Genomic DNA, 11,725 nt, shown 5'->3' with positions numbered 1-11,725 from the left:
AAGAATATGTATTCCAAGTTTCATTAAGATATCTCAAGTTATGGCTTGCACGGACAGACGGACAGACAGACGGACGGATAGACATCCAGATTTCAACTTCACTCGTCATCCTGATCATTTATATATATATAACCCCATATCTAACTCTTTTATTTCTGGATGATACAAACAACCGTTATGTGAACAAAACTATAATACTTTTGTGCAACATGTTGCGAAAGTATAAAAACGGGCGACTGGGATGCAAACGATGTTTCAATGTTTTGTCAGTTTCGAGCAACAACCATAAAGAATTAGCTTTGAAGAACGGAATTAGTGTGACTGAATCCGGTAAAAATTCTTAGTCATCGCATTTAAGTACATATCATTTTCGAGTCATATATAAATATCTATGTTCTTAAGTAAATTAATAAAATATTTCTAATTGCAAAGGAAGAATACATTTACTTTTATTACGTATAAATATTAAACAATTTAACAGCATGCATTTATAGAAATACAAATTATCTTGCACAAAACACAACTCAGCCAACTGGCCATATAACAGCTTCGATAAAATCTAAATATTTTGACACTCTAGTATATACGCCAGGTAGCGGGTCACCACATTCAGGACCGATTGAAACTACACCCACTACTCTGTAATTATTTATGCTTTTATCTCTAACAATTTGTAACGGACCGCCAGAGTCGCCGCGACAAGCATCTATACCTGGTGAATACGCACATAGCTGTGTATCAACGATGCCACGATTTAGACGCCAATAATTGAGGTTAGCGTACACTCTATCACAAAATGGAACGGGTATATATGTCAAATTGGCAGCTAATAAAATATCGGAAGTGTCTAAAAGTATAAAGAAACAAGGTAAAAAATTGGTACCATGATAATAGAAGATTTCATACAGTTGTCTTACTTTTGTATTCAGTTAGCCCCCAACCAGTCACAACTAGATCAACACCATTAAGTAGTTCACCTTCATCCGTGTGTAGACAAGTCGGACGCACATTTTGGTTAAATACGGCATCTCCGTCCAGTTCAATTAGCGCAATATCATCGTAAAATCTTGAATTAGTGTAGTTTTGCGGCAAATGGATTTTCTAATTTAAGAAACAAATCTATTAATACAGACCTAGAAAGTACATGTGTATATAGACAATGGCATTACTTTGATATTAATATCCTGTCGAGTTTCTGCCTGTGTTGGATCATTAAAGTCAGTTACGCCCAAAACAACTTTTATAGCCTTGCCTTCCTTGCCGTCTACGCAATGCGCAGCAGTGAGCACAAAACGTTTATCAATTAAGACGCCACCACATCTCAATTTGACATTATCGTACATAATTCTGGCCATATGCGGGTACTCTCCAAAATTGGTTGTCTTTCCGTTTAGTATATGTCGTTGGATACTGGGCATTAAATGTTTTTCGATTTCAATGCATGCTGAAATGTTGCACAAAGAATTATTCAATGTTATTTTAAACAATCTTCTGTTTATTGTATTTTATACTCACCTTGATAAGCTGGGCGATTGGAAAAACGTGAAGATACGGAATTTCTGCAAAAACATAAAATTATTAATTTATTTATGAAATTTGTTAACATTTTTACAAACCTCTTTGGTGGCTTTACATCTGATCCACTCATTGCTTCTCTCATTAACTCTTTAATTCTTTCCCCAAGCGAAAGACCTGTAGGTTTAGCGGTTTTTGTTTCCATTCTATCACTATTTGTGGTTTTTGTTTTTTTTTTGTGAGTATAAACAGAACGCAAAGAACAGATTGCAAAATTACATTGAGTCACTACATAGTCAGCTGTGAAAAATACTTACGGACAGCAAATGATCTCTTCTTGGACCGTAAAGCCACAATGCGCCACTGAATCTGCCTTAAGACCCATCGCATTCATTGTATCCTCTAAATGTGGACAATTTCTATTTGTCTGGCATATTCCTTTATAGTGCTTGGCTTGACATGGATCATTTTCTAGCAATACAATTAAGGCGTTCATTAAATGGATATATGCTTCAATGTTTGTGATTTGGAGAAATTTAATGATTAACAATATTTAGTTATTTATTAATTATTTATTTAAAAAACTAATTTCCTTCTAAGAAGTTAGTTATCTAATTTCTAACTTCCTGCTTCTTGATAAATAAAATAGAAGAACAAGAAAAAAAGTATTACGGACCGAGACCCCGCCCCTCCCCAAACTGTGAGCCTCTGTAATTTTTCTAAAACTTTATTTTATTAGCATTATTTGTTGCTTTTCGGCAATTTGTAGATCTGAGGGAGAAGTTTATTGAATTTAAGGCAGTAGTCTGCTTTACAGGCTTCAAAAAATTATTTGTTTTGTTTTAAATCTCTTCCAAAACTATCCAAGAATATGTCTTTAAAATTCCAGAGGCCAGTTCGACATATCTTCGAAGCTAGAGCAGTTTTAGTGCCGAGCGTCGAGCAGGTGCGAATGCTCAGGCAGACTTTAAAGCGCGTTTTCGCGAATTTTCATTTTCACAAGTGTTAGAAAACGGTGCCCGCGATAGCAAAAAGAATATATGTCCGATCGAAAAAAACCAAAGTGATCTAGCTTCAGTATTAAATTATCTTCTATTTGAACTAAAAAAGTTGGACATTATCTATTATTATTTAAACTACTTGTTATGCAACTTAAAATCAATTTTTTTTTTTCTTAAAAAAGTGAATTTTTTTTCAAACTTCGAAAAAATTTGGTATTTTATAACTTCTTCGGTATTTTTTTAGTTCATAAAGAAAAGAAACTTATAAAAATTAAAAAAAAATGGTTCGACTGTTTCAGATGCATCGCACGACCTCCATCACCGGCACCGTTTTACAAGTGCAGACTCCACGCGCTCCAGAAAAATACTTACAACTTTAAAAAATTTTCATATTATTTGCAAACCTTGCGAACAAAAGTCTTTATATATACTTGTATATACCTGTTATATATGTATGTATTTAATACGATCTGAGAACTGTAAAATTATATTTTAAGTATCTGAAGAAAATATATTACCTTCAAGTTCATCTTCGCCATAACAGGTACAAGCGAATAAAATAATTAACGCGCTCATAAGTCGATTAGATTTCGGTAGCACTGCCATTACAAATGAAGCTCGCTTGCATTAGATAATTTAAAATATACGTAAACTGTATTTTATTTATTTAATGTTCTTAAGATTACACACAATTCGTCCCGTATATTCTGCTAAAAGTTCACTGGAATAACGAAAATCATAATATATAGTATATGAGGGCTGAGAAAGTTCCTCAATCGATTTTTAACTAATTTTCACCATCAAGCTGTATTATATCTCAGATCTTAACCGATATATATAAACGGTATATCGGTTAGGGAAGTATTGACAAATATTCGTAGCCCATTATTATAAGAAACACATCTCATTTGAAATTCTTTAGAATATCTGAGAGATTTACCAACATTTTCGGCAAAATTTAACCGCAAACACTGAGGTCCTCATGTTCTATATCTGTGGTCTGGAAACGTTATAGTCCGATTTCGGCGATTTCTCACTAGAAATGCATGGATTTCGAACCATAATTTCTTTCCTAAAAAAATATTCTGCCAAATATGCCTATTTCTACAAAGTGTACCAAGTTTCATTAAGTTACATATCTTAATTTATCGCTTACACGAACATTCGGACAGTTACTCGGGTTTCAATTCTAACCGTCATCCTGATCATTTTGTTATATATAACCCTATATCACTAACACTTTTAGTTCTAGATGACAGCAACAACCGTTAGGTAAACAAACATGAACATAATGCCATTACTTAGAAACTTGGATTCAAACTCTTATCGAACGCACACTGATTACGGTTGATTTTTTAGAACATGGCGATTATGCTGAGCCGAGCCTGAGAACCGTCTATTATTTAGTACAATTTCCATTATATTTTATACAATTTTATTTCATCTTTACCATTTAAAAAGTAAATAATTTGAATAGTGAAATTGATTTTAATAAAAAAACGTTGAACTAATTTGTTCCGAACACTCAACAAATGTGGTCGCCAGCACTTCCAAAACCCAACTGAAGTGAGAAGCTCGGCTTAAGCAGCGATTATGTATAGTAAGTAATTCAAATGTCTGAGCTTCTTTAGTTTATCACATTATTATTTGGAATTATAATGTTGTTATTGGCCGAATAAAGCATTTATAGTTGAATTTCAAGCAAACCCATTTCACTCTTATCAGCTAGCGTCATGCTTGAAGAATTTGCAAAATTCAAAGGCCGGGCTACATTTTCGGATGTTAAGAAAACGGTACATAAAAAATATGTTGCATTTCAATACAGCTATCGTTAGTAACTGATTACCGGATACTATTTGAGGTACATTCGACATAAGTATAGACCAATAGAATAAGGTAGTATTATATATAGGGACTGGAATAGTTCCTACACCGATTTCACCCATTATTGGCACAACACTATAGTATATCTAAGGAAATATGTATGTTCACTTTATTCAAACAGACTGATCGTTCTCAGAAAGAAACATTACTTGGTCCTCTGGCACATGCGTTGCTTCCATTGGTGGAGAAATCTTTCTTTCCCACCTTTTAATGACTTTTGTTTTTGACCATCGAACAATTAACATCGAAGAAAGCATTTAAACATCGATTTGAATTAGGACGTCACATACTAACTTATGTCCAACTCGCTAAATTTGTTACTGTAAATGTTTTGACAAAAGCTCAGTGCTCACAGATAACGGCAAAGAAATTGCTGTTAAACAATTGACTGAACTAATAAGCAACATAAATGGATATATTTTCAAATACATATGCACTTGATTTCAACTGTTTTGAATGAGGCCGGCAAAAATTCTGGGAAACCCGAATCTTTCACATTGTTTTAGAAATTCTATGAATCACGTCTTTCTTATGCTGAATCACAACAAAACGAGATAAGACGCAACAATACGCAATCGTTTAGAAATATGTTTACACATATGTACATATGTAATTTCATTCAAATTTTGTTTAATATAAGTTTTATGGCTACTTAAAACAGTCGAATTCATATTTCACTGAGCCATTCATTCCCGCGATAATAATATAAGGTCAATGAATACATACTTTTTTGTATTAAATAGAAAGTTTTATTTAGAACTAGCGGACGCTACCGACCTTGCCCTGCAAGATATATTAAGCTATTAGGAAATTAAACAAATTTTTTTTGTTTGTTGGGATCAACTGGAATTAATACATAATTGGATTGAAGATTTGGTATCCCAAAGCAAATTTATATATACATACTTTTAGGTGGTTTCTATACAATAACAATGACGCCATCAACTATTTTTTGTTATTTGGCAAATATGAATAAAACATCAAAAAAATTAATAAATTTAAAATTAATTGAATGCAATATTTAAATTGGACCGCATGGTGACTACAAACCATCCTCGAATCCAGCTGAAGACACAAAAATATTTCATTCAAATCCAGCCATTTAGGAGGAGTTCAGTGATATACACAGATACAAAAGATTTCTGTATAAAGTAAAAGTGAGAAAAAGAAAAAAGAAAGAAAGAAAAAGAAAAATGTATCTAATTTAGGGCAAATATGCTCCGGCTTGTTTTATTACTTGTTTTCATTTTGAAGGTAATTTCATAATGCCTCTCTCAAAGAAATCCTCGTCCCTATTGGTAAAAAACTGGACAGCTTCTTCGATTTTCAGCAGCTGCTCTCGATGAGATTTTCATCAGCAAAGTCATTCTCTAAAGGCATGGAATAGGTTGTAATAACTTGATGATAGAAAATGACAGCTATACAGGTGACCTACATCGGCTGATATTTTGCCAAATTGCAGATTAATCGGTAACAGCCAAAACTTGGGAATCGATTGGACTTAAGTAAATTGTATAATCATTTGTTAAAATTACCAAAGAATCACTCAAATTTATAGAATTTTTTTTTTAATTTTGTTCAGCATTTTCTCAGCAATTTGATTTTGCAAATGTTAACCCACCCATAAAGAACATAATAGAATATTTGTAATTTTTAATATTACCGTAATTTATTAGGTGTGCATGATTGCCATCACATATTTATAAGTTTCACATTACATTTTGATAAAATTTTTATTGCGTATAAATACTAAACGATATAAAAACTTATCTAAACTATATACATACATATATACAAATACATAGTTGTTTTAGTTGGCAACTCAGCCATCTGGCCATACAACGGCTTCGATAAAATCTAAATAGTCTGAAACTCTAGTATATACGCCAGGTAAGTCAGAACCACATTCAGGACCGAATGAAACTATACCCACTACTCTGTAGTTATTAAAGTGTTTATCTTTAACAATATGTAACGGACCGCCAGAGTCACCAGGGCAAGCATCATGATATAGAGAAAACGCACATAGCTGTGTATCAATGATGCCACGATTTAGACGCAATTCATTGAGGTTAGCGTAACTTTGATCACATAATGGAACGGGTAGGTATGTCAAATTGGCCGCTAATAAAATATCGGAAGGTTCTAAAAGTATAAAGAAAAAAGGTAAAAAAAAATGTGTACCATGTTAATAGAGAATTGCATACAGTTGTCTTACTTTTAGATTCAGTTAGCCCCCAACCAGTCACAACTAGATCAATATCATAAGGTAGTTCACCTTCATCCGTGTGTAGACAAGTCGGATAAACGTGTTGATTAAACACGGCAACTCCGTCCAGTTCAATTACAGCAATATCATCGTAAAATCTTAAAGCAGTGTAGTTTTGCGGCAAATGGATTTTCTAATTTAAGAAACAAGTCTATTAATACAGACCTAGAAAGTACATGTGTATATAGACAATGGCATTACTTTGATATTAATATCCTGTCGAGTTTCTGCCTGTGTTGGATCATTAAAGTCAGTTACGCCCAAAACAACTTTTATAGCCTTGCCTTCCTTGCCGTCTACGCAATGCGCAGCAGTGAGCACAAAACGTTTATCAATTAAGACGCCACCACATCTCAATTTGACATTATCGTACATAATTCTGGCCATATGCGGGTACTCTCCAAAATTGGCTGCTGTTCCGTTTAACACATGTGGTTGAATACTGGGCATTAATTCTTTTTCGATTTCAAAGCATGCTGAAATGTTTCCCAAAGAATTCAATGTAAATTTAAACAATTTTCTGTATTTTATACTCGCCTTGATTAGCTGGATGAACTGCAATACGTGAAGATACAGAATTTCTGCAAAATTAGAAACTTATTTATTAATTTTCGAAACCAAAATGATCAAATGATTTTTACAAACCCTCTGGGTGGCCTTGCATCTAATCCACTCATTGCTTCTCTCATTAACTCTTTAATTCTTTTTTTACTTTCCTCGGGCGAAAGGCCTTTTAGCGAGTCGCGTATAGTTTTTGATGATATTGTGGTGAATTCCGTAGGTTTAGTGGTTGTCGTTTTCATTAAATCACTGTTTTTGTGTTTTTGTAAATAATATATAATAATAAATAAAACGCATAAAGCAGATTGCAAAATTACATTGGGTCACTATATCGTCAGCTGCGAGAAATACTTACGGACAGCAAATGAGCTCTTCATGGACCGTGAAGCCACAACGCTTCACTGAATTTGCCTTAAGACCCATCGCATCCATTGTATCCTCTAAATGTGGACAATTTCTATTTATCTGGCATATTCCTTTATAGTGCTTGGCTTGACATGGATCATTTTCTAGAAATACAATGAATACGTTCATTAAATAAATAGCAATATTAAATTATTTATTTAAAGAAAATACTTATAAAATGTAACAGCACTAACAGCCCTGTTGTTTATTAGGTCTACAACTTTGCTTCCGCCGTTTTCCAATAGATGTCTCTAGGGTCAAGCACTGGTCGATTAAATCGTTTTATATCGATCTTGGACATTTGTGTCAACATTAACCCTACAAAATATTTGTAGAGATCTGTTTGCATCCCAAACTTATTCTCAACTGAAAATGTCATTTTTTGAGCCGAATTCTCGACATTTGCGGGAAATTTTGCTTTTCTTTTTAAAGTGTGGCTGAGGCTCATTGACATTTATAACCATTTTTATACGAAAAAAAAATTAAATTTACAAAAAAATAACGGCGGAAGCAAAGTAGTAGACCTAATAGTTAACATTATAATTAATATTAATGGAACTAATTTCCTTTTAAGAAATTAATAATCTATTTCTAGCTTCTTGCTTCTGGGTAAGTAAAATAAAACACACACGAAAAAACCATTAAGAGCCGGGACCACGCCCACTTTCATTAAAAGGTTTAATTCAAAGACGCTTCCTCCCCCTAAACTGTGATCCTACGTATTTTTTTGAAAGCTTTATTTTGGACTTTTTATAGCACTTTTTTGCTTTTTGGTCAGCTGTAATTTGTAGATCAAAGCTTTTCAAACACGATTGGGAGGAGTTTATTAATAATGTGCATTAATTTAATGTACGGATGAAAGCCATCTCCCGAATTCAAACATGAGTTAGTAAGATAATATTAACAAGTAAGGAAGGGCTAAGTTCGGGTGTAACCGAACATTTTATACTCTCGCAATTTATTTATTTAACTTTATTAATATTATATAATACACAATTTGACCCACATATTCGTCGAATATATTGTATAAAGTCCATTGAAAGTTGGAAACCCTAATATTAGATTAGAAGCACCGAGGTCCTCATGTTCGATATATGGGGCCTTGAAAACCTATGGTCCGATTTCGGCGATTTTTAGAATGGGGCTGCCACACTATAAATGTATTATTTGTACAAAGTTCTGCATCGATATCTTCACGATAACGATTCAGATCGTCTTCAAAGTTCTGATATATAGGAAGTAGGCGTGGTTGTGAAGCGATTTAGCCTATTTTCACAACATATCATTGGGATGTAAGGAAACTATTACAAACCAAGTTTCATTGAAATCGGTCAAGTAGTTCCTGAGATATGGTTTTTGACCCATAAGTGGGCGATGCCACGCCCATTTTCCATTTTGTAAAAAACTCTGAGTATAGCTTCCATATGCCATTTCTTATGTGAAGTTTAGTGTTTCTGGCGTATTTCGTTAGTGAGTCAACCCACTTTTAGTAGTTTTCAACATAACCTTTGTATGGGAGGTGGGCGTCATTACAATCCGATTTCCTCCATTTTTGGACTGTATAAGGTAGTACCTGAAATAAACGACCCAAAATAGTTTCCTTGATATTGCTTTAGTAGTTTGCGAGATATGTACAAAAATCTTAGTAGGGGGCGGGGCCACTTCCCCCAATAAAATTACATCCACATATGCCCCTTTATAGTGCGATCCTTCATACCAAATTTTTCTTCCATAGCTTTATTTATAGCTTAGTTATTGCACTTTAAGTGTTTTCAGTTTTCGCCATTTTGTGGGCGTGGCAGTGGTTCGATTACGCCCATTTTCGAACTTAACCTTCTTATGGTGCCAAGAAATACGTCTGCCAAGTTTCATCAAGATATCTCAATTTTTACTCAAGTTACAGCTTGCACGGACGGACAGACAGACATCCGGATTTGAACTTTTCTCGTCTCGTCGTGATCATTTTGATATCTATAACCTTATATCTAACTCGTTTAGTTTTAGGACTTATAACCAACCGTTATGTGGACAAAACTATAATACTATCGTAGCAACTTTGTTGCGAGAGTACAAAAATTGCAACATATATACAAAGCTCTGTTGCTCAAACTTCAAGTAGAATTACTTTTTCTAAATCAAATAAATTCATGAAAGCTTTCGTAAAACTTCAGCACGAAGATTGAGTGAAGAAATTTGAAAAACAAACAAATATTATTGGCTTTTCCGGTCCTTTAAAAAAAAGTTGTGTTTGTACCAACTGTCTTCCACAGAACCACTTTTTCAATTATATCGGTTTCATCGATCTGAGAACTGTAAAATTATATTTTAGATATCTTATATATATTATATTACCTTCAAGTTGCTCTTCGCCATAACACGAATAGGCGAATAAAATAATTAACGCTATAGTAATTCGATTAGATTTCGGTAGCATTTTCATTGTGAATGAAACTCGCTTGCATAAGATGTAAAAAAATATATGTAAAATTTTTTTTTTTTTGTTTTGTCGAGGATTTTTGTTAGTTATAAATATTTTTTTTTTCTGACGAACGAAAACAGTGTTAATTTTTTCGCCAGTTTCAAGACACACTCATGGTACACATATTTATTGAAACTTTATATAATTCGAAAATATCTGCTCTGCACTTAAACTGAAGTTCCAAATACTTTTTATGTTTTAGCAAAAAATATTTTATCCGCCGCAAAACTCGCCTTGCAACCGAACTGCAGTTTCTATTTCCCACAACTGAATGTGCAAAGCTAATCCCAACTCATCTTATTGCATTCTGATAAGAAAGAATATTTTAGTTAAACAATCTTTCCACGAAACAGTTATTTTTAAACAAAGCTTGCATTTATACATTTTATTCATTGTAAAATGCACTTACATTCATATATATCTACATACATATATGTATATGATTTTAAGTGTAACACATTTAAGTACATAAGCAAATGATAATGAGATCTCTCTCAGTCGATGTAACATTTTAGCGCAATCATATTGAACACTTTGCATTTCTGGGTATTCAGCTGCATCATTGTGCTTCCAGGAACGTTGATTTCCACCTTTCTATAAAATACTAATTTTACTTGCTTTGTTTTGCTCTGCATTTCTGTGAAAGCTTTTATGACCTATAGGTGGATTTGAACACTGTCAGTTTGTTTCGCTCAAGCCAAAAGCTTCAAGTGCAATAAGACTGCCATTACGAAAGCTTTATTCATGCAGTGCGATTGTTTCCAAGTGATCGAGATTTTGATAAATTCAAATAAGATTTTATAAAAATGGCCAAAGTGGTTTAATTGTTCTCTCTGGGCTATTCACAAGCTTTCAACTACTAACATTCGATACTGAAAATAAGTCGTTGCCATCAAACATTGTTTATAAAGGATGAACCAAGAAGGGGTACTTTTTTCAAAAACCTTTTTAACAAATCAAACGTGAGCCATGTTTCACGTTTTGTGCCGGTCGATTGACCACCAAGGCCGTGTGATATCACACAGTTAGATTTTTTACTCTGAGGACATGTATGTATGTAAAGTCTAAATTCTATGAGGATAATTTCGATTTAGAGCTTGGAGCAAAACAGCACGCGTGTCATTCGTTAGTTGCCAGTCGAAATGCTCGCACGAGTCATCGAAAATTGAACTCAATGGATGGGCCATCCACGGCCAACATTTGAAAGAGAAAACAAGTAAGGAAGGGCTAAGTTCGGGTGTAACCGAAAATTTTATACTCTCGCAATTTATTTATTTGACTTTATTTATATTATGTAATACGCAATTTGACCCACATATTCGTCATATATATTGTATAAAGTCCATTGAAAGTTGGAAACCATAATATTAGGTTAGAAGCACCGAGGTCCTCGTGTTCGATATATGGGGCCTTAAAAACCTATGGTCCGATTTCGGCGATTTTTTAGAATGGGGCTGCCACACTATTAACATAGTATTTGTGCAAAGTTCTGCACCGATATCTTCACTAGTACTTACTTTATATATTGTAAAGTAAACGATTCAGATTGTCTTCAAAGTTCTGGTATATAGGAAGTATGCGTGGTTGTGAACCGATTTGGCCTATTTTCAC

The 11,725-nt window shown here is 33.7% G+C and overlaps 1 protein-coding gene across 1 annotated transcript; it reads right to left on the bottom strand.

The window, feature by feature from the left end:
- Positions 1-481: 481 nt before the first annotated feature.
- Positions 482-10,451, bottom strand: LOC114803589 (serine protease Hayan-like). Its single transcript, XM_054231806.1, has 13 exons — positions 9,988-10,451; positions 7,586-7,739; positions 7,315-7,479; positions 7,207-7,250; positions 6,871-7,145; positions 6,619-6,802; positions 6,228-6,545; positions 1,833-1,986; positions 1,617-1,727; positions 1,516-1,559; positions 1,170-1,444; positions 918-1,101; positions 482-847 (listed from the first exon to the last, which is right to left on the bottom strand). Exons 1-13 carry the CDS (start codon positions 10,073-10,075, stop codon positions 525-527), a joined length of 2,319 nt encoding a protein of 772 aa, XP_054087781.1. The 5' UTR covers positions 10,076-10,451; the 3' UTR covers positions 482-524.
- Between the last annotated feature and the right edge of the window lie 1,274 nt (positions 10,452-11,725).

The sequence above is a fragment of the Zeugodacus cucurbitae genome, chromosome 5, assembly GCF_028554725.1.
Source record: "Zeugodacus cucurbitae isolate PBARC_wt_2022May chromosome 5, idZeuCucr1.2, whole genome shotgun sequence".
NCBI lineage: Eukaryota > Metazoa > Arthropoda > Insecta > Diptera > Tephritidae > Zeugodacus > Zeugodacus cucurbitae.
Note: the sequence above shows the minus strand (reverse complement) of the source record. Positions and strands in the feature narration are given on the sequence as shown.